The sequence below is a fragment of the Gobio gobio genome (genome assembly GCF_949357685.1).
Source record: "Gobio gobio genome assembly, chromosome: 11".
Classification (NCBI taxonomy): Eukaryota; Metazoa; Chordata; class Actinopteri; order Cypriniformes; family Gobionidae; genus Gobio; species Gobio gobio.
In genome coordinates this window covers 42,867,692-42,893,917 of record NC_137104.1, presented here as the reverse complement: position 1 = coordinate 42,893,917, position 26,226 = coordinate 42,867,692, and the positions used below count along the sequence as shown (strand labels likewise).

General features: G+C 37.6%; 1 protein-coding gene across 3 annotated transcripts; it reads left to right on the top strand.

Annotated features, from left to right (window-relative positions):
• Positions 1-2,074: 2,074 nt before the first annotated feature.
• brd2a (bromodomain containing 2a) lies at positions 2,075-17,210 on the top strand. Of its 3 annotated transcripts, none has more exons than XM_079829375.1 (12): positions 2,075-2,703; positions 7,058-7,352; positions 7,498-7,635; positions 7,786-7,930; positions 9,265-9,464; positions 9,608-10,102; positions 10,191-10,319; positions 11,456-11,677; positions 11,824-12,086; positions 12,178-12,503; positions 15,120-15,248; positions 15,329-17,210. In XM_079829375.1, exons 2-12 carry the CDS (start codon positions 7,080-7,082, stop codon positions 15,457-15,459), a joined length of 2,451 nt encoding a protein of 816 aa, XP_079685501.1. In that variant the 5' UTR covers positions 2,075-2,703; positions 7,058-7,079; the 3' UTR covers positions 15,460-17,210. The 3 variants fall into 3 exon arrangements, with proteins under 3 accessions (XP_079685501.1, XP_079685500.1, XP_079685499.1); XM_079829374.1 differs by lacking the exon at positions 2,075-2,703 and adding an exon at positions 3,824-4,220; XM_079829373.1 differs by lacking the exon at positions 2,075-2,703 and adding an exon at positions 4,044-4,220 and having other exon boundaries at positions 11,456-11,689.
• The last annotated feature ends 9,016 nt before the right edge of the window (positions 17,211-26,226 follow it).

Below are 26,226 nucleotides of genomic sequence, written 5' to 3'. Positions count from 1 at the left end.
ATGTATACTAAATGTATTATGCATATTGTATAATTCCTGGTGGAATCTGTTACTGTTTGTTTGATAACTTTGGTTGACTCAAGGTTGATGAATTGCATACTTGAATAGATGCTGTGTTTCCCTTTCAGCAACATATCTGAAGGCATATTGAAATATATATATGCCATCCACATACATTGAAAGGGACAGTATTCATCTTCACTCAACACATTCAACAAAGCTAAAATAATAGGCTGAAAAAATATTTTATCCCTTATTCTATTCACTGCTATTGAACAAGTCGTATTCAACCTTTCACAGCCTCCTGGACAACAACCAGTCTGGTTTTAAAAGCGCACATGATTGCAAAGGGCTTGTTGAATTCTTTAATGCAGAGGTAAAATACTGTGATAATGTAACAATGGTGCAGCATACTAACACTTCACACCTGTGCAGAGTAGAGCCATTGGCATTCATTGTGTCTGGGTTCAGAATAGAAGTGCAAATGACTGTGAGAATCACTGTTAATAGCTCCACAATTATAAGACTAGTGAGGTTTTTACAGATAAGACCTCAAAGAATAGGCTTCTAGCAGTGGTTGCAGTGTCAGATATGCCTGCATGGTAAAACAAGTACTTAATCTGATTCTAAGGGGAAAAGATTATATACAGAAAATTAGCTCTTTAAAATGCTATATGCTTCATCTGACCATCACTTAATTGCGCTACTTAAATCAGCAACGGATACACTCAAAAATATTTTGACCTAAATTTAAGACTTGCATTTGAAATATATCGGTAAAATGTCCATCCATTTTATATGCAATTCAAGTACCTAAATCTTACATGTATACCTTTTTTGAGTGTAGAAAGGCTCAATAGAGACTGGGAATACAATTATATACATTAAAACAATGCACATGCATAAACATTTAAATTAAAACTATTTCAAGTTTTTATCAAGAATTGCACTGACTGTAAAAGTGTGTGCTTTTTTCAGCACTATTGCCATGAACAGCCAGCTATTAGGAAAAAGAAAGAGTATGTGAGCGAGAGCCTCCATAGCAACTGTTTCCCCTGCTGGCCAAGTTGTCTTGTGACGCTGAGTCAGACTGGGTTAGTGCTGGGACTGAGTGACAGGCCAGACTTGGTATGGAGGCTTGCGTTTTCCCATTTGTCATGCTGTTCTAACAGATGTTGTGGTATATAGTACAACATAGTCAAATACCTGACAAATATTCAAATGTATTATTTTAAAAGTAAGCCTCTGGATGTGATATTTTGTTAAATAATAATATTTGTGAATATATATATATATATATATATATATATATATGTGTGTGTGTGTGTGTGTGTGTGTGTGTGTGTGTGTGTGTGTGTGTGTGTGTGTGTGTGTGTGTGTGTTAAAAATTATCTGTGTTTAAATGTTTTTATTTGGTATTTCAGCAGAAGATCATTCGTAAGTACACTTAAAAAATGCAAACAAATAAAATTAACATTCTAACAAATATGCATAAAAAAAACACAAGGTAATAATATTTGACAGAAATTTTAAATAGGTATATTAATTAGGTTTTAAAAAATAATAATACAGAAAAACCATCCAACCCCACCCAAAACTTCAACCCAAAAGTGCTATCCAGAGGTAAAAGCAGGTAGCCTAATGGAGGCATGATAAACATTAATCACAAGTTTGCAGAAAAGAAATAAAAGGGGACCAAACTTTTTCAAAATGGATAATTATCTGCATCTTTCCCAAAACGTTTCCTGGTGGGGGAAAACAACAACAACAACAACATGGGATGTAGTTGTGTAAGCAGGATAATGTAATCAACCATTTATTGCAAAATAAAACCAGCAGTGGTATCACAGTCCAGCACATTACCTCTTGCTTTTTAGATGTAAAGCATTCAATGTTCGCCTTTTGGGACCGTAAGGACGCATTGAATGTCCTTAAATTTATTTCAGTTTCAATGTAGCTATTTTGAAATCAGTCAAAATAATTAGTCACAGAACAAGTTTCCCATTTTAGCTCACACCGTGAGGTTTCGGGGGGGAGGGGGGTCAGATGATACTGCACATGCGCAGAGAGGATTACATTCAAGGGAGATGAAAGCTATTGATTACATGGATTTCTCGTGCTCCTAATAAACTTTTTTGCTATGCGTTTACTTAACCGAATTCTAGGACTCGGAGCATTTGGAAGAAATCTAAAGGAATCGGATTACATTTTCCAAGGAGATAATCTCGGTGAAAAATAATCAGGTTTAATTTTTGCGATGGCGCGGTGGTTTTCGGGACACGTGATCTGCTCCATCCAATCATGGCGCAGCAACGATAGCCATATCTTCTTTGTTCTGGATTTATCAACGTTGCTGACTAATTACTTGCTTACATTTTATGGATTTTTAAAGATCAAGTATTTAATCGCTAGAGGATACTCTCTGTTTGCAATGTATTTAAAAGGAAGACGTGTTTTACGGAATTCCTGCTTAAACCCAGTTTTAAGCCACGCGTAGTTGTGGGTGATCACATGACTCTCCCTGCCCCCACTTCGATCCAATGAATGGGGAAGAAGAAGTCGGACATGTTTGAGGGAAATGTGTTGAATAAAGAAACGTGGCTGAAGACGAGAAGAAAATCAGGATTTTTTTTTTCCAACAATGAGGAATTCGACATATTTTGTTTTTCCTTTTTGTTTTCAATTCACTTAATCTGGATAGAGGTATATGTTAAGATATTTAGATTTATTTAAAAATTTAGTTGTTTGTAATGTAAAATTAAGCGTTTTAATTTTAGTATTTTATAGATAACTAATAATTTGGGAGGTTTAGTGTTGTACTTTTGTTTCCGACAGTCTATGACATTGTTTCAAATATGTAACCTTGGCAGTGGGGGATGGGCGGCAGTATATTTTTCTTAAAATCGGTTGTCCTAAACAGTTTAAAAATCGAAGATCCTTTTAAAATACACGTTGTTGTACCAGGTAATTTACATTTAGACGTCTAACAATTGTTAATGACTTCTGGAAAGAGAATATTTTAATCAGAGTATTTTAAGTGTCTTCTAAAAGGCGTTGATTTAAAAACCTCGACAATGTTATTAAAACATTATTGGCTTTTATCAAAACCGCTAGAAATTTAGAGGCGAATCAAACGTAATTTAAGTTTTATAGATGATTGATTTTGGTTGTGGTTGGTAGAGCTCGACGTCGGCCTAAGCGCATTACTTCTGTTTCTAGGCTTTTGTTTAAATTCTCGACGCAATTCGAATAATTAAGGTATTTCTGTCGGTTTTTAGTGTGTTTTGTATATATTTGGTCATTAAATAGTGTTTTAACCACTGTGGGTCGTCGTTCGAAAGACCAAAGTTGCTGCGTCATTTATGGAGGACACTCCTTGTAGGCCATGTTGAATCGACACAGAGACGGACGTCGCCTTTTGTCAGCTTTAGTGTGGGTTTGAGGTCGATGTATGGTCTTTTTTGTACATTAATGGGACGATTAAAAACATTGTGGACTATGGTTTTTGGCTTTTAGGTTGCTTTCCCCCTCACGGTTTTATTTTTAGGATGTATCAGTACCACATGGACGTTTGAGTTATATAGTATTTTTGTGATATTTTTTCCAGGCAGTCGATGAGCAACAGACTGTAAGGCGAGGTGATCTGTACGTGTGTGTGCCGCATTTGTCTGTTACGCGTGACTAATCGGGTGAGCCAATGGCGTATTTCCAACTTGCCCTGGGTAAACGCGCCTTAGTTTTGGGGAACCAATCAGCGAAGTCTGTTGACGTAACGCTCAACTCTTGAGAAACGCAGTATTTCTGGAAATGCTAGCGCAACCTCGAATGTTGTAAACTATTCGCTAAAATGTTTGAATGTATGTTGGTTATAGTGGCGCTGTTACCTAGATAAGCGTTTTTTGGCAAAATATATGGTTTAAATCCACAAATCGTGCTCCGGAGGATGTGCGGGCGTGGTTTATTTGACGGACAGCTCGAGTGGCCTATAGAATACGCGTAGGCGTGTACGAATGGTGTTACATCAGCCAATGGAGCCGTCGATGGGTTTATAAAAAGTCGGGCGGAGCCTTTACCTCGCCATTTCATTGTAGCGCTGCGCTGGAGGATAGAGGAAGTCAGAAAAACAAGGCCGCGAAACTCGGATATTCGAACGAAACCGGTTCATAAACAGAATCCGGATCCATCCCGATGGAGACGGCCATTAGCCCGCCCTTTGACAGGTACCGGTTGGAGTAAATGACATTGCACTTGCTCTGTGAACGAAAATGTTGTTTGGATTGTCATAATTCGGCATCTTTCGGAATTATTTATTTTAATCACTTGCGTCCTGTCGCAATAACTTCAAGCGAAATACCGGAATAATAAGACTGCATTGACTTTCACTCTCTAATGGCAGTGGTGTTGCAGAGACTGTTTTTTTTATTTATTACAACGTCAGTTCGCCACTAGTTTTAAAGTCTTAATAACGAGCAGCTGCCCGCGTTTACTGCGCATGCGCGTTTTCGCTCCGTGAGACGGGCAGTTTGTTTATTGACAAATTTGTTCGTGTCCAGACGGTCAAGATTGAGTATTACAACCGCCTTTTCATTTATGAGACTGTTTAAATCCTAAATTTGACTGCATGTCGCTAAATATGCATTGCTAGGATGCGAACGTGAAATTAGCACGGTTGGCTAATGCTAACAGCGATCAGTATCTTTGTATTGGTCATACAGGTTGTGGACACGCTAACGTTAGTAGAAATGTTACTATACTTTTTTTGTGATTTTATTAAGACTCGGTAATGTGTGCTCACTTTTAGATCCACTGCTAATGTTGTGATGCATCGATAATTTCTTCCACGAGTGTTACAGTGACCATGTGGTTGTGTATTTGATCGCTAGATTACATACAATACTGTCTGGCGTAATGGAAAGGCATGTTATGATCGATATGGTGTTTCATTGAGATATATTTATATTTCTGTGTTGTGTATAGATGTAACGTTAGGTCACAAGGCGGCGCCTTGACTAGGAAAACAAATGTATTTATTAGGGGTTTTGTAAGTTGTTTTGCCTCTTATAGTAGTTCGCATGTGTTTGGGTCACTTTGAGGCTCGTATGTTAACAACTTTTGGTTTTATTTTTTAAACGTTTTAGTCATTCTGAAACTCAACTTAAGTTGAGCTTCCGCCTCACACCACGTGGACTTTTGTCAACATCTTGCACGCGTGAAAGGTTCTGCGCGCGAGCCTGTTTGATGACCTCACGACTTGATTTTGTGGCGAGTGTCATTAATTCGTGAATTCTAATGACACAAGCACTGAATAATTTGTGGAGTTGTTTCGCTTTTGGTTGCTTAGCAACGCGTGTAGTTTAACGAGCCGCATGAATCCCGCCGTCTGCCCCCCCTCCCAAACCAGCATGCAGTATATGGGACAAAACAATTAGACCTATTATTTGTTTTTATTGTTTTTCCAAATATTGTTTGTAATCCAACATTTTACTTGACTGAAAATAAAACGTTTTCAATGTCAACTGTTTGTGATTTTTGTATCATTCAGCAATGTTTATATTGTATATTCAAACCTTAAATTATTCAATGTATTATCAGCATGTCTAAATATTTATAAAGTTGAAAAATTTATTGTGTGATAGATTTATTCAAAGTTTACTTTGAAGCAGCTCATCTGCATTCTGTTTTCTTCAGTTTATTAAATTATACTCAGAATCCATACTGGGGCAAGTATGCAGACCTTCACTTACAGAACCTGACTGGAAGGCATGAGAGCTACTGGAGAAAGAGTTGAACACCCACCTTAACTGTTATGTAGTTTTGTTTCATATTAAAATCACGTAACTATGTTTTTACAAATATTGCTGCATCGTGTATGGGCAGTCCCAATAAATGAATCTCCAGAGGATGAGCATGTAATGTCAAATATTGGGTGCTGTCAACTCACCCATTTTAAAGCATTGAACAGGCCTCAGAAGGTAAGTCTCATGGAGGAAGTGAGATTCTTTATATTGGCAGGTTATACAAAGCAAATGTTTTACATTTTAAAATTAGCGAGGGTAGGGCAGTTTTACATGAGCAATTTGTGAGCTTATCAAAGGCTTTTAATTGCCCTCTAGGAATACATTCCTGTATACATGAGCTCATAATGAAGTTTGTTTTTAAATAGACTTAACCTCTTCAATTGTATTGACAGCATACATTTATAGAAACTATTTTATAGTGATGTCTGAGATATTAAATGTAAATAAAATCATGTTTAAAACTTAATGTGTTAAAACAGTCGTGGTCAAATTTTCCTCGCTCTCTTTGAAGAAGCAGAGTATTGCTGCATTATTTGACATTTAATAAAACATTTGTTTAGGGTGAATCATTATTAATATTAGGCCAACAGGAATAATTGATTTGTGCTTCAAACTATTTGTTTTGAAAGCTGCACACTCATTGGCTAATTCCTTGGATAAACACAAACATGACCTGATCTGGGTTATCAAGTCTATTTAAAGTCACGCCCCCAGTTTCCAGTTGGACTGTGGTGTATCGGTTTGGAATGAGTCGTAGCATAACTCACCCATGCGCGGACAGATGAACTGCTGGAGGGGCAGTTGTGTTTTCATGCTCGGCGCACATAGGCAAAGCAGACGATTAGTCAAGAGTTTGAGTCATCATGAGTGTGCTGTGATTATGTTGACTTGTCATATTTCATCTCATTAAATCACAAAGTTGTCTGTCGTTCAGTCTCTCTAGTTAAAAATTTATCTGTGCATAAAACAATCCACATATTTGATTGTCTCTATTCCCTGGTTTCACAGACGAGGTTTAAGCCTAGTCCCAGACTAAAATGCATGTTTGAGCTGACTCGAAACTGGCTTATCTTAAAATATGTCAGTACCCTTGTTTTGTCTCAAGATTCTAAGTCACGTTTATAAAAGTTTCTTAAATGTCCTAGTTTAACTAAAGCCTACTCTTGGCTTAATCTAAGCCCTTTCTGTGAAACCAGGCCAAGATGTTCTCTCCTGGCTCTTCTCTACATGACCCATCCTCATCTTCTTGTTCTCCACAGCTCTTTGGGCGGGGGCGACGGCATGCAGGGGGTCACAATGATGGATCACACCATCTCTGGACCCGGCAAGCGCATCCGCAAGCCGTCGCTGCTGTATGAAGGTTTTGAAGGACCTGCTCTGCCCCAGATACACCAATCTGGACCCCATCAACCCCCTGTACGGGACCCCAATCGACAGGGTCGCATGACCAACCAACTGCAGTTCCTCCAGAAGGCTTTACAGAAGACGCTGTGGAGGCATCACTTCGCCTGGCCTTTTCATGAGCCAGTGGATGCTTCCAAGCTCAACCTCCCTGTAAGTTTGTTCTTGTTCCAGATTGGACCGTTTGGGGGATGTTTCGCAGAACCTAAGATTTGTTAAGTTCTGAGTTTAAGTATTTAACAAGATGGCATGTAATGAGTCTAAACTCAAGCATTTGCTCATCTCTTCTCTCATGTAGGATTATTATAACATCATTAAGCAGCCGATGGACATGGGCACTATCAAGAAAAGACTGGAGAACAATTATTACCGCAGTGCCAGCGAGTGTATGCAGGATTTCAACACCATGTTCACCAACTGCTACATCTACAACAAGGTCAGTCAGTTCATTAATGTGCTCAGCCTTGTTTTGTTCTTCCATCAAGTGGCTCAGGTCTTCTACCCAGCCTGTTATGGTGCAATTACATGCATCAGTAGTGTTGTCTAGAGACTGCCATGTGATCTAAAAGTCGTCTGTTTATTATAGCCAACAGATGATATTGTCCTGATGGCCCAGTCTCTGGAGAAGGCTTTCCTGCAGAAGGTTGCACAGATGCCCCAAGAGGAAGAAGAGATTCCTGCACCAGTCCCTAGGGGCAAACCGGGCAAACTTAAAAAAGGCCACAAATCATGTAAGAACAGGGTGGGGAAAAAAAGATGACCCTGATTAATTAAAAACTTATATATATATATATATATATATTAGTGCTGGGAATCGATGAAAAAACAACAACTAATTAATCGCAAGTTTTGCGAGTTTTTAATATTTTGATATTGTAATAATTTCAGTTACTTAAATATGTGTTATAATGGCATATTTTTATGAATGAAGGCCAGTTATCACTGATAGTTATGTCTATATGAAACATTAATGATATTACATCATAGTATAACTGAAAACTGCCAATTTCAACATTTATTAGGCTTTAAAAAATAACAACTTTTAATTTAAGTGAGCTTAAAACAAGCTTTAAATAAACCCATTATAATAAATGTTATATTTACCCATGGCCTTCCCTGTTAGAGATGTACAGAAATGTAATAGTTATCAAACACCTTTCTTAACTGCATAAATAATACATTAAATAGAGATGAATCATATTTTCTCTCATATTTTCCCCTTTGTTCTTTGATGAACATTAATGACAGACATCATTAGTGCTGCTGTCACTTTAAGATCGGCCGCTGCCGTCACGCGCAGCTCATTTTCTCACGTTCATTTAAGACGTTATTTAACTCCTTTAAGACTCCTATTATGAGAATACTCAACAAAAGTATTTTCGCAACATTTTCTGTGTTGTTATTGTTTGTTCAAGAGCGAAAGAGAACTCAATGTGTGCACGAGACTGGTGCAAATAGGGATTGAGACGCAGCCACACACACACACACACACACACACACACACACACACACAGACAGGACATTGACATACAGCGCGTTCTCTTGTGTGTCTTGTCGCGCTTGGATGGTTTAAAAGCATTTACATGAGTAAGAGCGTGATCATATAATGTAACGGCAGGCAAAAATGGATATAAAAACGAGCGCTACGTTAATTGCGATAAATATTTTGAATGCATTAAAATTAGAAAATTAATCGCACTCGTTAATTTGCCCAGCACTAATATATATATATATATAATTAATTGCATCAGTCAAATTTTTTATGAAAATTATATATTACAAATAATAATTTATAAATTCATACATCGAAATGGGCTGCATTCATACATAGAAATCGCTTAATATATTCAAGTAATTATTATACATTTTATATGCGAATGGGTGTTTCTAGATGCTCAGTTCTACAATATTTAATCAACTAGAAGCTGCTCTTTTTCAATAATAAAAAAAAATCCTTAAAGATTAATTACGAACAATTTGTGTGAAATACAATTGGTGCTGGTGTTTATTGGCTGTTTGTCTGTTTTTGTGCTTATGCATTTCTTTTTTACCCTCTCACTTTTAGTTTTAGGTGGATTCACGACCGCTCATCAGGTCCCTGCTATATCTTCTGTATCCCAGTCTGCCTACTCCCCTCCCACTCCAGACACCCCAGACTCTGTGTTGTCCACCCCACCACAGATGCTTATAACCAAGTCTTTGCCTCCCACTTCACATAGCACCCCTACAATGCTGGGCCTGCCACCTACTCAACCTACCACAAAGGTAAGACCACCTCTTATTTTTAAAAGAAACTATTTATACACAATTCGTTTTCAGATGCAGCATAAGCTAGTTGGAATGCCAATGTGCTTGTTTGCATATTATATGCAATTTAGCTCATTTTTCTTTCTCCGTCTTTTCAATAGAAAAAGGGCGTCAAGCGCAAGGCAGACACAACCACCCCCACCACCACAGGCATGCCCCTCACTATGGGTGTAGGTGGCATGGGTCTCGGGGGCATGGGTCTCGGGGGCATGGGTCTCGGCTTGGGCGGTGGTGACTCCCCTCTCACCATCTCTGCTTTTAGTGCAGACCCCAAACAGAGCCTGACCCTTGGCCTGAACCTGGGTCTTGGCGGGGGCCTGATTGGAGACAAAGTTCCTGCGAGACGAGGTGGCAGTGGCAGGCCCATCAAGCCACCACGGAAAGACTTGCCTGACTCCCAGAATCAACATCAGCCAGTGCGGCGTGGGAGGCTGAGCCAGCAGCTACGGTACTGCAGCACGATTCTCAAGGAGCTGCTGTCGAAGAAGCACACAGCCTACGCCTGGCCCTTCTACAAGCCGGTGGATGTTTCCTTACTGGGACTGCATGACTATCACGAAATTATCAAGTGTCCCATGGATCTAAGCACTATAAAGGTGTGCATCGAAGCGTTTCAAATACATAACCATTTAAAAATGCCACCATGTGCACAATCAGATCTCCATGTATTTCTCGATGTTGCAGAGGAAAATGGATCATCGGGAGTACCGGGATGCATTGCAGTTTGCTGCTGACATCAGGCTAATGTTTTCAAACTGTTACAAGTACAATCCCCCAGATCACGATGTGGTGTCCATGGCCCGAAAATTACAGGTATGTTTTATTACAATTATTCTCATTTCAGAAATTTCTTTTTACATTTTAATCAGAATTTCATGCAAACACAAATCAAGATATTGTCAACTCATACTTATTTATTGTATGCATCATATACATTAACACTCCCTCTACATTATTAAAACTGATAAAACCTTAAGAAACTTGTCAAAAGCTGAAACAGTGAAATTCCTAATATTAATTACACCTTATTCTAGTGTTTTGTTCTTCTATTAAAACAACAAAATAACGCTGTACTGTAGCAAAAAGGTTCCATAAGTGCATTTATTCAGCATCAGCAATCGCAAAACATTACAGTTTATTTATTACAGCACGTCACAGATTTAGTTTCAGCAAATAGCATATGAAACAGACTGGCTGTATTACATTTCATTTGAGCAGAATTAAAATCTCTAAACTTGCTTCAGATCATCAGAGGGGTTTTTTTTGCACCGCAGAGAGTGTATGTGCATGGCTGTCAGGTTGGGAAGATTAAGTAAAACACTGAGCAGAAAATATACCCTTTATAGGAGTATTTCACTTTAAAATGAAAATTACCTCATGATTTACTCACCCTCAATCCAACCTAGGTGTATATGACTTTCTGATGAACACAATCTGAGATATTAATAAATATCCTGGCTCTTCCAAGCTTTATAATGGCAGTGAACAGGCCCGAGTTTGAAGCCCAAAAAAGTGCATCCATCCATCATAAGCATAATCTATTTGGCTCCGGGGGTTAATTAAAGCCTTCTGAAGCATATTGATGGTTTTTTTAAAGAAAAATATAAATATTTAAAACTTTATAAAATCACATATCTAGCTTTCGCCAGACTGCCTTCCGTATTCAACTAAAGAAAAAAGCGCATGCTCTCTTCGGGGGGATTTAAACCCTTGTCATCTGGCAACCTCAAGCATGGAAAGGCTTTTTACCAATGAAATATAACAAATATTGAAATGATTTTTTTTTTTAGGATAAATAACCAGTGGGCCAATATTATGGTTAATCGAGCAAAGCCGAAATTGTGATCACGATTTAAGTACGCTTAATCACGCAGCCCTACTTTTTCTATTCTTTACACCACAAGTAAGCATGTAAGTTGCATATTAAAAATGTCACCTCTCTATTGCAGGATGTCTTTGAGTTCCGCTTCGCCAAGATGCCCGACGAGCCCCTGGAGTCCATCCCACCTGCGTCCCTGGGCGGTGGCCTGGGCGGTCACTCCTCCTCTTCCTCCTCCTCTTCCTCCTCGTCGTCAGAGAGTGACGTGAGCAGCGAGAGTGAGAGCGAGAGCAGCCCGAGCTCTGACAGTGAGGAGGAGAGAGCGCATCGCCTGGCCCAGCTTCAGGAACAGGTGTGTACACAGGTAGCGACTGAACTTTTCCAACAAAGTTCGCTAAACCGGCACTGACAGATTTGACGTATTTGTACGTTTACTGAGAGCTGCAGTGGCCGTGGGTTTAGAAACACAGTGACACTCATTCACTCGCTTGTCTGCAGTTGAGGGCGGTGCACGAGCAGCTGGCTGCGCTGTCCTCTACGCCCATCGTCAAGCCTAAGAAGAAGAAAGAAAAGAAAGACAAGAAGAAAAAGAAGAAGCCGGAAAAACACAAGCGGGCCAGGAGTATGATGGAGGATGAGGTAGTCATTCGGCCGCCGAAAACGCCAAAACTCTCCAAGACACCAAAGAGCAAGAGCAACAGCAAAGCGGCGACCTCCACTCAGGGCAAGAAGGGCTCCAGTAAGAAGAGCAACAAGAGCAAGTACGTCTCCACTTACTGATTTAGACAGTAGCTAATTCATAAATCATTAACGAAAACAGACTTCTAATATTCCTTCTCATGTTTCCCTTAGATCCTCAAAGAAATCTCAAGCTGCATCTTTTAACCCCCTATCTATGAGCCATGGTGGTCTTACGCCACACTACGACTCGGAGGAAGAGGAAGAGACCAGCCCCATGAGCTACGACGAGAAGCGGCAGCTCAGTCTGGACATCAACAGGCTGCCGGGCGAGAAACTGGGCCGCGTGGTCCACATCATCCAATCGCGAGAGCCCTCGCTGCGTGATACCAACCCAGAAGAGATTGAGATCGACTTCGAGACGCTCAAACCGTCCACGCTACGGGAATTGGAGCGCTACGTTATGATGTGTTTACGAAAGAAACCAAGGAAACCTTATGGTAAGAGCACATTTCATTTAAATAACATTGATGATATGATTTGTAAAAAAAAAAAAAATAATTATATGATTTTCCTCTGAGAAAGCAATGTTTGTTCTTGGGCAGCTAATGGGAATCTGAAGCTAGACTTTAACCCATAATGCTTTGTGTAGCCCCACCTTTCCTGGTTTTACTCAACACACTCCACAGGTAGACAGTCATCTGCTCTTTACCCTTCTGTGAACAAGCACAATGCTGTTCTTTCATTCCTCCACTGATGTCGAGTCATCTCCCATGTGACTCGTGTCAATAGAGGTGCAATGTTGAATGATTACATGGCAAGAGGGAATAAAAGAATACACTACCTTTCAAACATTTTTTTTTTAAAGAAGTCCCTTATGCTCACCAAGGCTACATTGATTTGATTAAAAAATACATAAAAAAAATATAATACTGTGAAATATTATTACTATTTAAGAGACCTATTTTCTTAAGTATATTTTAAAATGTAATATTCCTGTTCAGCATCATTACTCCAGTCTTCAGTGTCACATGATTCTTCAGAAATAATTCTAATATGCTGATTTGCTGCTCAAGAAACATTTCTTCTTCTTCTTCTTCTTATTATTATTATTATTATTATTATTATCAATGTTGAAAAAAGTTGTGCTGCTTAATATTTTTGTGGAAACTGCTACATATTTTTTTTTTCAGCATGAATTGAAAGTTCAAATGAACAGCGTATATTTGAAAGATAAATCTTATGGCTTTTAAAATGAATACATTTAATTCAATGTCAGTCTGTTGTGTATATGTTATATTGTCTCTGCTCTCCAAGTAGGAGTATATGAAGCCTTTTTATATTTTAATTTGTATTTTGTATAACTTAATGGTAGCAAATGTGACATGGAAAGAATTGGAGGAATAATGCATTTGGCAGATGCTTTTATCCAAAGCGATTTGCATTGAATCCAAGCTATACATTTGATCAGTTCATTCTCTACTGTTTGTTAGCATTATGCTTTACTGTTTGGGCTACACTATTCACTGCAAATGAACAGTCAGTAGATTTTGTTCACTAGGGTGAACTAACATTTGACAAAATCCGACAGGTGGTACAACCATAGACTGTAAAAAAATATGGACGTAGTGTCCGTGACGTCACCCATAGGATTCTGATGAGCAGTTTTGAAGCATAATGTAGGATCGAGCTGGCCGTTGTCATCTTGGCAGCGAGTCACTCCCGGATAACAGAAAATAGGTGACGCGATGACTAACAGACAGCAGACAAACGGCAATCCACCTGTCACTCAAAGTGGCCACCCCCGTAATTATGCAGAACTTTAAGGCTTCATATAATGTTAACAAATGCGTTATAAAAAAAAATTCGCCCCCCGCACAGTTGTCATGAAGGGCAAAATTAGATTTATAGACCAAAACCACAATTTTTAGGCTGTAAACATGTTTTTTTCTGCTGTAAAGTTGTGCATTTTAACATGGGGCTCAATGAGATTCTGCTCCCTTTTGGAACCTGCCCCTAGCGGCCAACCGATGAATTGCAGTATAATTCACGTACGAAACTGGGGGAGGTTGCCGCTTGGGTACAACTGATGCTGATTCTCTCAAAAAGACTGCCAATTAAAGGGTTGGTTCACCCAAAAAATTAAAATAATGTAATTTATTCCTCACCCTCATGCCGTTCCACACCCGTAAGACCTCCGTTCATCTTCGGAACACAAATGAAGATATTTTTGTTGAAATCCGAAGGCTCAGTGAGGCCTGCATATGTAATTTACACTCTCAAGATCCATTAATGGACTAAAAACATTTAAATCAGTCCATGTGAGTAAAGTGGTTCAATATTAATATTATAAAGCGACGAGAATATTTTTTCGTGCGCCAAAAAAAACAAAATAATGACTTCGGATTTCAACAAAAATATCTTCATTTGTGTTCCGAAGATGAACGGAGGTCTTACGGGCGTGGAACGGCATGAGGGTGTGTAATAAATTACATTATTTTCATTTTTGGGTGAACTAACACTTTAAGTGGTTTAGCTGATATGTCTTGATGTTTGACTAATAAATGTCCACCTAAATAGTGGAAAAGTTAGTTTGAAGTAAAAAAAAAAATGCAGTTTCCCTAATCTCATTTACATTTATTGTATCTTTGATTTAAAATGTAAGCCTCTGGGATGGGTAGAGACTCCTTTGACTGATTATGTCATATAACATGCAGCATTTCTAGATAAAATACTATAAATTACTTAAATATTCTGCAATATTATCGATTTGACTGCGCTGACACTATAGGATGAGAACTGAACTGAGCTGGATGATGACATCACTGTTTTCTCCACCGCTGCTTTATAGATAAATTGAACTCATTCCGTAATTGATGAACTTTACACAGTTATTGAAGAGATCTGACTAAACTGATTTCAACTGAACAATTACAGTAATGTCTTTACAGCCAAATTGAACCCTGTTTGTATCTTTATTTACCTGTTTATCACTGTTACGCTGCTTTGAAACAATCTGTATTGTATAAAATGCTATATAAATAACGGTGACTTGATTTGAAGATTTTAGAAATTGCATGGGAAATTTGACCAAACGTGCGTTGTGTGTTTTCCAGTGGCAGTCAAAGGTGCTGCGGGAAAATCCCGTGAGGAGTTGGCTCTGGAGAAGAAGAGAGAACTGGAGAGAAGACTGCAGGACGTCAGCGGCCAGCTGAACTCTGGCAAGAAACCACAGAAAACCAAAGGTAGGGACTGAGATGTTTACATACGATCAATCAGAATCAGGATAAGACCGATGAAATGAACATCTCTCTTGCTCTTTCAGTGGAGAAGCCCACTGCGGTGGAACCCCATGCCATGGCGTCTCGTCTCAGCGCCAGCAGTTCCAGCTCAGACTCCTCCTCATCGTCATCCTCTTCATCATCCTCTGACACCAGTGACTCAGACTCGGGCTGAGCGAATCGAGAGGAACAGACGTTAATTAAAAACACGCACTCCATCCCAGAATAGAATAGAATAGAGCTCCTGCTCTAATAAACAATAACTAGAGAAATATGAATAAGGAAGAGCAGGCTTTCTCTTTAGATGTACAGAAGCAATGTGAGGTCGAAGAGAATTCTGGGAGATGTTGGACGGAGAAGGAACTGATGGAAAAAAAGACCAGGGCATCGTTGTCTATTTTGGGACTCATTTCCGTTAGTCCATCCTTCTTTACCTTGTGTATATACATGTACAAAGATATATAAATATCTATTTTTCTTTTATAAAGAAGAATTTTAAGCAATTCCCTGGTAGGGAAGAAAACAAAAATCTGACTTTCTTTTGTGAATCTTTTGTTGCTTTTTTGTTTTTTTTTCTCTCTCTCCCTCTTTACGTTTGACCTATTAGTTGTTTGTCCTAAAGAAAACAAAAGGCTTGGAGTGGAAACTGCTGTCACTTTTGTCTGCATGAGCGAGTTTGTGATGTGTACGTGTGCCATTGAATCTAGTGGTTTTCCTGCCCACTCCGAGTGGATTTACACACTTTGCACATACATGGATGTGTGGCCTCTTGGCTGTGCATTTGAATAAAAAAACAAAGCTCCACCTATTCAAATGGCATCTGTACACCCTGAAGTTAGAACATGGAATCACGTCATCCGTCTCTGTTCGATGGGCGGCCTGTTGGCTTTAGTGGCGTCTTGAAACTTGAATCTGATCTCACCTCCATCCAGCCTGCTTAATTTCCCATGGACAAATGAATGGGTTCAAATCTGCATTAAACATACAGAATCGTGCTCTTCGAATTCAGCTGGGCTACATGAGCGTTTCTTTTTCTGGATGCATAAATTATTTTTCCATTCATGTGGTTTCGGTCAGGATTATTTGAGCAGAACTGAGTCTTAGATGCACTATCAGAAATACACAGCTGCTTAATTAGGTGTTGATATGAATACTGTTTTGTAAATCTTGGTTTTTGAGTTTTAGTCTGGTTTTGTTTTAGTGTGTTTATTATTATTTTCCCAGAGAATGAATGCACAATTTATGTTTTTAACAAAATGACCCTCGTGTTCAGAAATTAAATGCTTGGAAATGTAGTTTCAGTATCATAGCACGTGCAGTTACACAACAATGTGTACTTTTTTCTTCCAAAATGTGTACATATGTAAGTTTCATGACCTCGCAGCTTGCATCTGTCAATATGACCTGATTTCTGTTTCCTGCATTCTTTTTTTCTTTGTTTACTCCTGTCTTCAGCTCTTCTGTTTAGTATTGTGGCTGGTTTTTTCCACAGCTCATTTTTTTAAGAAAACAACAACAGTAAAACATAACGAAATGAAACCTCAAGCTATGAGCATCATCTCAACAGATGCTTCATGCGACCGAAATTCTCATCTGATAAATGTCACATTAATAAAGAGGGTGAGATGTTCTTAAAACAAAATCTTGTGGCGAGTGTTTTCTTCAGGACCCATTAAATTTAATTAGCATATTTCTAAATGAACTTCAATGGAATATTTATTGCTTCCAGGGCTATTATAGTTAACTAAAACTGAAACCATAAAAAACTATTTTTGTTACTATAAAGTTTTGTTAGTATAAAAAAGAAACGTAACTTCATAAAAGGTTCTGATTTGGCCAAAGGCTGTGCCTATATATATACATATTTTTTTTTTTTTTCGCTGTCAAGCTATAAATCGCATCCAAAATAAACATTTGTGTTTACATAATATATGTCTGTAATTTGTGTAATTATGTATATTTGAATACACACACATGCATGTATATATTTAGGAAAATGTGTTATATTTATATATAAAATATATATAATATAAATTATATAAAAATATATAAAGGCTTTGCATGGAAATATTTCTTATTATATACATGTGTATTCAAATATACATAATACATACTGTAATAATTATACACAGTACACACATATATTATGTAAACACATCTTTTGAATCGTTTGATACTAAAATGCAATTTATTTTTGTGATTCAAAGCTGAATTTTCAGCATCATTACTCCAGTCTTTAGAGTCACGTGATCCTTCAGAAATCATTCTAATATGATGATTAGCTGCTTAAGAAACATTTATTATTAGTATCAACTTTGAAAACTTTTTTTCAAGATTATTTAATGGATAGAAAGTTCAAATTAACAACATTTATCTGAAATATAAAGCTTTTGCAACATTATAAATGTCTATACTGTCACTTGATCAATTTAATGCATTCTTGCTGAAAATATGTATTCATTTCTTCAAGTTGTTTCCCAAAAAAAAAATAATAATAATTCTTACCGACTCAACTTTTGAAAGGTACAATGTTGCTTTATATTTCAGATTAATGCTGTTCTTTTGAACTTTCTATTCATCAAATAATCCTAAAAAAAAATTTGTACACAACTGTTTTCATCGTTGATAATAATCATAAATGTTTCTTGAGCAGCAAATCAGCATATTAGAATGATTTCTGAAGGATCATGTGACACTGAATGATGCTCAAAATTCAGCTTTACATCACAGGAATAAATTACATTTTAAAATATGTTCAAATAGAAAACAGTTATTTTACATTTTAATAATATTTCACAATATTACAGCTTTTTTTATAACATAAAAGGAGCCTTGGTGAACAGAAGAGACTTCTTTTAAAAACAATCAAAATAGTACAGTTTCCAAACTTTTGACTGGTAGTGTATAATACACACACACACATACACAAAACTTCACCACAATAATTTATTAGTATATTATAGCATCAGTTTGTCTTGGGAATGCCCAATAAATGTCCTGCACAGTAGCCAGAGGGATTTTGAGCCATTCCTCCTCCGGAACAATGGACAGGTCACTATGTGATGCTGATGGAGGAAAAATTTTTGCTTCTCCAAAACACCCTAAAGTGGCTCAAAATATTTATATCTGGTGACTGTGCAGGCCAATTCATGTTCATCAAACCATTCTGTCAAAGAAGCCTCCCCAAGGTGCCAATTGTACACCCCACCAATACTGATCTGTACACAGGATATTAGCACACACACACACAGATACACAGCTTCTTCAAGGTTGGAGTTGGTCGAGCTCTAAACAGGGAAGTTTCCCAAAACATAGCCTACTGATAACATGTTCTTTCTCTCAGTGAGAGGTTCAGACAATATTCGTTATTATTCTCTAATGTTTATAGAGGAAAAGTAAAGTAAGTGCTTTGACTAAGAAGTGGTCACGTAAGCTCCAAGCTGAATTTGTCCCGTTTTGAACTCTGATATGTCTCCCTTGTGTGGATTGCAATATTTTATGTACAGCTGTGCTATTGCTCTGCTAACTCAAACTTCACACTCTGCTCTTACTGATGGAATGTACAATCAGTGAAGATTGGCCACCAGGCTGTTAATATATACAGGTGTGAAACCAACACTACATCGGCCAGTGTTTCAGCTTCATTGTCCATCTCCTATATAATGGACAAATAAAACTTCAAAAACACACTTGAAAAAATCTTTTTAAAACTCATGTAATGCATATTTCTGAGTCATGAACAATGTGTTTAAACAAGTTTCAGTTGTTAAATAACATTTCAAAACATTTTGTCTGTTTTTGTGTCAGGCAGTTTCTATACTGTAGTTGTACCACCTGACGTGGAAAGTGTACCAAACCCATACTTAAAATAGGCAGTTTTTACCAGTATTTGAGCGAGATCTACACACCTTTGCACTCTGCCACAAGGATCAGTTGAGCTCCTCCTGATGATTCATTATCATGTTTACTGTTATTACCAATTCATAATGCAATTCATATGTTTGCCACAATGACATTTGAAAATATACAAATTGCTGGACAAAAGTTTTTCAATGATCTGAACAGCTTTAAAACTATTGATTTTTTTTTAAAATGTTTATATGAAAGGTTTCAAACATAAAATTAAAAACTAAAAACTAAAAGTCATTGATTATTAAGACACCATTTTAACCCTTAAATGCATACCTCGGGTCTTTAGTGACCCGAGACGACATTCACTACCCTCCTCCTCATTCATTTTTAAAGTTAGACATCAACCTTCTTAGTATTCCTCAATCAATCCATTTTAAACAATATAACAAGAAAAAAATATTAAAATTATAATTGAATGCCTGTTTTTCCACTAGTTTTTTTGTAAAAAATTGTATAGGGTCGCTAACGACCCGAGGTGTGTAAGATTGTAGGCCTACTTTTTTTTCTCCCCTGCACAATAATAAATGAATCTATAATGACGAAATAAGTGCAATTCACCTTTATTCCACAAGGTGGCAATGTCTGATACACAATTATGAAGTGACGCTTCACTCATAGTTACCGCAGGCAGAAAACAAATCAATAATATTTACATTATAATCTGCAACACTTGAAATGGCTCAGCGATTTACTGCAGAGCAAGTACTGAACACATTCAAATATTACTGTCAATGTCACTTGATGGTAGATCTGGTGAAGGAAGCCGTCAGTGATCAAAATATTTATTTTGAAGACGTTGAAAATGAGTTTTGAGAATATGTGTGAGATCGCGAATATGAGCCAGATGCTGAATGTATAGTCTGGGAAATGAGCTCTGACGAGTACAGTGATAATGGTATAAAACATCTGCTCAAACTGAACCCTTCCAAGCTCCCAAATGTAACGAAATATGTTACTGTAATTGTTACTCTAATATCAGGAGTTTTATATATTATCGTGACAGGTATAAATCTATCCATGTTAGATATAGATCCGGGTCGCTAATGACCCGAATATGTAAGAATGTTTGGCGAAACAGTCATGCATTTAAGAGTTAAATAGTTTTCTTAGTCTGTTCATTTGTTCGGACAGTTGCACACCCTGACATTTTGGGGTTCTTTTTTTCTTGAACCTTTAACGCCATTCCAGCTTCTATGGCTATGTTCATGGCGAGAGCCAGGTTTAGTTATTCAAAAATACAACTAAATAAGATGTTTAAGATGAGTTTTTTTCTTTAAAAAAACTTAAGACTACATTTGGATTTACTTGATTAAAAACCTTTTCAAAAGTCTACAGAATAAAACTAATTTCTCAAAGGGGTAGAAGTATTACAGTCCAGCAAATTATGTTTAATGGACAGTGGAGTCTGCCAAGATGAATACTTTGGCGAATTTTCTCCTGATAGTAAAAATATTTGAGGCTTGAGCATCATGAATAAAAATGAATTAATCACAACATCAAGATATATTCCATGTAGTCTGTTTTTTAAGCACTGATCGCATTCTCATTTATTTTTGGTATCTGCATTTAATTTTAGTCTGGTCTCAGATCTGTGAAAGATATAGAGCATTTACTGGATCTGTAGATAATGCTTCCTTGGCAGCACTGTCTGCTTGCTCATTACCAGAGATTCCCTAGTGGCCAGGTACGCAGCAGAAAATTATATTCAAATTCTTCGATTCAAGAGATGACAATTTGATAAAAATCTTCACAGTTGTTGGGTGATCAGTTTTTATAGATTCCACTGCTTCAAGACATGATTTTTGAATCAGTTATTATTAAAAAATCCTATTGCGAAGAACTTGAACTTGCCAATAATAGAACATTTGCCTCTGCAGTGAAAACTGAACTTTGGTCATGGATGCGTATATATAAGTTGATTTGTTGCAAAATATGCTACCGCTTGATTTCCAGATTTAGATTCATCTGTGTATATCTGAGGGAACATTGCTCTTATGTCTAAAAATGGCTGATGATAATCATTCGGGAGATTTTTTGATGTTTAGTTTCTTGCTAAATCCAGATTCTGCAAAAATGTCTGTTCCAAATTGTTTAAATCCACTTTCAGGTTCTCCAGATGGGTTTTAATGCGTAGACCAAATGGTTACGGATGTAACTTGGTTTTCTTTGCTATATTATTGAATTCTGAATTGCTGAATAAACTGGATTTTCCTTATTTGATTTATGTTTTATTGCTGAGCCAACTTTAGTCGTCTGATTTCCAAGTAAGGTTCATTGGCTTCCACATATAATCTTTGGACTGGTGATGTTCTGTAGGCCCCCAAAGCCAATCTTATGTATCCAGTATCCAAACTGTATATAAACACAGCCGTATATAATTTCTTGGCTGATCCAAAAATGATGCGAATCAAAGTTCTGTACAAATTCATACGAGTTGAACTGTCTGCTCCCCATTTGGTTTTGGATAAAATCTTTAAAACATTCATGGCTTTAAAAAATGTATTTTTAAGTGATTTAATGAGAGGGATAAAAGACAGTTTGCTGTCAAGGGTGATACCAAGAAACCTTGTCTCTTTTACTATTTTAATGGGGGCTCCATCATTGTGCAAATAACAAAGCTGACAGAAATGCATACAGTCAGTTTCTGTTTGTGAGAACTTGAAACCGTTCTCAGTTGACCAAGATTGCATTTTCATTTTGGGGGTTTAAGATAACAAAACTTAAATGTACTAATAATAAATTAAAACTAAATAGGTTTTATAAAAGTGAATTATTATTTTGAATTAAGTGTCATGAATTTATCTAATTATTTTATGCCGTCGAGGCATGGACTCCACTAGACCCCTGAAGGTGTGCTGTGGTATCTGACACCAAGATGTTAGCAGCAGATATTTTAAGTCCTGTAGGTTGCGAGGTGGGGCCTCCATGGATCGGACTTGTTTGTTCAGCACATCCCACAGATGCTCAATTGGATTGAGATCAGGGGAATTTGGAGGCAGAGTCAACACTTCTAACTATTTGTTGTGCTCCTCAAACCATTCCTGAACCATTTTTGCTTTGTGGCAGGCGCATTATCCTGCTGAAAGAGGTCACTGCCAACATTGAAAACCGTTTCCTTGAAAGGGTGTACATGGTCTGCAACAATGCTTAGGTAGGTGGTACATATCAAACATCCACACGGATTTCAGGACCCAGGGTTTCCCAGCAGCCCCATATATGCTCCTTAATATATTGTGTAGATGATGTGTGAACATAATATTATAGAAGATCTTTAGCTTTCCTTTACACTGAAATGTGTTTGTATAAAAAAAAAGTTGAAGGCGTGTTTTACAGGCCTTGTGTACTTTTTGTTCCGGGTCCCATGGATGACTAATACTGAATAATGAGGAAGTATCCTTGAGCAGTGAAACAAATAAATGCTTTCATTATTTAGACTGATTTTCAAACACCCTCCTCGAGCAGCACAGCTTCTTCACTGGAAGAAGAAGACTTAGATGAACACATTCACACTCATTGTCCTGGTGGGCGTTGTTTTGTTGTGTCTCATCTAAAGGTGAGTTTAATTCCCTGAAATGACTGTTATAGGAAGACAGGACTGACATGTAGGGCCAGTCTCACAATTTTACGGTAACTAATCACATGCTCAGAACCATTTTAAGTCCATGTTTGATCTCTCCAAGAACCTCAATGCTGAAAAACAAAATACCTCATTGCTGAATATGTGCAGATTTCTGAATTTAGCTATTGAGTCCTCAATTATGTATCTTAACTGGCATACATTGACACTTATTTGAATAACTTTGTTCCCTTCAGACGTTTACGTGTTCCAGGAGATTGATGAATGTGAATATAGCAAAGAGGATTTGTCTGACATGGTCTACATAATAAAGCTGGTCTTCAACCAGAAGCTTCTGTGCAGTTATGACTCAAGGCTGGCGAAATATGTTGGTTATGATGAGTTTGGGATCAGAAATGCTGAGCATTTCAACAATCAGACCTGGAAGATGAAACAGCAGAAGGAAGAGCTGGAGACACTGTGTAGAGCTAATGCAAGATTTTAAGTCAACAGCACAACGAGAACAGGTAAACAATGTATTTTTCATTCTTCTTTTATATTCTGCATTTTCATTTGAGCAAAATTATAGCATTTTAAGGAAATAAACGCAATGAGTTGTGATAGTCTGAATTGGTCCAATAGGTTATATTTAGTGTTCATTTTATTGTCTTCGCAACAGTGCCGCCCATTGTTACCGTGCGTGCCACTGAGAAGGCTCATTACGGTCAGCTGACCACCCTGGTGTGCCATGCATACCATTTTTACCCAGAGGCTATTAATATGACATGGCTATTGGACGGATCGAAGGTCACAGGTGATGTGATCTCCACTGAATTCATGGAGAACGGTGACTGGAGCAACCAGATGCATTCATACCTGGAGTCAGAGTGAGCTGCCGAGTAGAGTACAGCGGCCAGGAGAAACCTCTCATTGTTCAGTGGGGTGAGTTAAGATGGTGAGATAATTAATCATTGTTTAGATTATTCTTGGAATTTACCAGTGGTATTTGGTGGCGATCATCTGACGATCCACGAACAAAAGGACAGCACACTGCCACAATCAATCAACTTCTCCTTTCTGATTCATGCAAAAGAACTGACCCAGGTTATTAACGTTAAAACCACTTTTTATTAACATAAAGCTGAAATAAAATACAATTCAATATTTTCCATTTAATATTTTTAAGCTAAAGCACTAAAATTACACACTGGAATAAATACATGTCTTAAACTAATGTAAATGTAAAAAACTAAACAAAACAAAAAACAGGAAAGAATAAAAATGAGAAAAGCGCTTAACAATGTTACTAAAATGAAACTGAAAAAATTAAAACTGAAAATAGAAAAAGCTATTTAAAATGATTAATAAAAAAAATATAATCAGTGTTAGGGTTGATGCATTACAAGTAACTTAAGTTACGTAATCAGATTACTTTTCTCAAGTAACTAGTAAAGTAACATTACTTTTAAATTTACAACAAAATAATAATAACAATATTAATTTGTTACATTTATAATGCGCTTTTCTGGGAACTCAAAGCGCTTTACATTTAAGGAGGGGGGGGGGGTTCTTCTCTGGTTATCACCAGACCAAGCTCAATTTAAGATTGAACATTGGTCTGGGGAGTATGCTATGTATTTTCTACTGCACAAGAGGCGTGATAAACAAGCATAAATTAAATGACTCTTTATGCAATTGGATAGTCCTTCAACCAATCAGACCACAAGTGCCGTGATCAACGGGCATCAATCTATTGCTTCTCTATTCGTCATCGTGTAAAACCCGCCAATAGCGCGCCAGGTGGATAAGCCAGTCTGTGATTGGTTCCTGCAAAAGTGTAACAGAAGCAGAAGAAATGAATGTATAGGTTTCCAGACTGAGTTGCAGGGCAAAATCAAATCGACAGCAGATCAGGCTGGGTTTACCCAGTCTAGGGGATCTCCTCAACCACCACCAATGTGCAGTATCCACCTGGATGATGTGACGGCAGCCATATTGCGCCAGAACGCCCACCACACACACACCAGCTGATTGGTGGAGAGGACACCGAGTGATGAAGCCATCCAGGATAGGGGGATGATAAGGAGGCCATGATGAACAGAGGCCAATAGGCAAATTTGGCCAGGATGCCGGGGTTACACCCCTACTCTTTTCCAAAGGACATCCTGGGATTTTTAATGACCAAAGAGAGTCAGGACTTCGGTTTAATGTCTCATCTGAAGGACGGTGCTTGTTACAGTATAGTGTCCCCATCACTATACTGAGGTGTTAGGACCCACACAGACCACAGGGTGAGCACCCCCTGCTGGGCTCACTAACACCTCTACCAGCAGCAACCTAGTTTTCCCAGGAGGTCTCCCATCCAGGTACTGACCAGGCTCAACCCTGCTTAGCTTCAGTGGGAAACCAGTCTTGGGCTACAGGGTGATATGGCTGCTGGTAATATCAATTAAAATAAAATACCCAAGTTACTTTTTCAAATGAGTAGAGCAAGTAACTTTGTTTTTCCATTAATTGACGGACAGCTCTCATGTTGAGAGAGCAACACCCAGCAATTGGGTTGTTTTAACCCAGTGAATGGGTCGTTTTAACCCAGCGGTTGGGTTAAATGATTGCTTAAAACAACCCAATCGCTGGATTAAAACAACCCAATTGCTTTTTGAGTGCATTTTTGAGCATTTTTTTTAGAGTGTACAGAGTGTGTGTGTGTGAACATGCTGGTTGTTGTAGTTCTATAATAAATGTGAGCAGGCATTTACTCAACTCACTTGCAAAAAAACCCCACCAAAAAACAGATTCAGTATCAAAATGAATAAAAACTGAATATTATGCAAACTTGCAATAATGAAATGGTCAATTTCACAAATATTCTTTATGTATTTGATTTCACTTTATTAACCAATGTCTTTGCGGCTGACCTTCGATGGTCCACTTCAATCACTAATAAGCAAAAATGACTTTAGGTAAACATCACATTTGTGTTTAATTTTTTGATATTTTAATTTCTGAAGTATAAGCATGTTGAACTTTCTTCTCCTGCATTCTTCTTCAATTAAGAATGACAGAACAGCAGAAAGTTTTTTTTTTTAAATTGCGGCATCTACTGTACAGGCGTGAATTTGCATTTCTTTCAGCCTGAGGATTATTCATTTAACTTTTGTGTGAAAAAAAGGGGCTTTACATTTGGTAAAAATAGAACTTTATTGATGTTATTAAAACAAAAACAACATCAACAACAACAAAAAAACAAGCCCAGCCCAGTTGAGAAAAGGTAAAACATTACTTTCCATAAAAAGTAGTAGTTAGGCTACTTTTTTTATGGAGTAACACAATATTGTAATGCATTACTTTTAAAAGTAACTTTCTCGAACACTGACTAATAGTATAAATAATGTAATAAAATGACACTAAAACTGACGAGGCATTTTGTCCATGACCCACTAAACGTGGTCTGGTCCAAATTTTCTGACACTT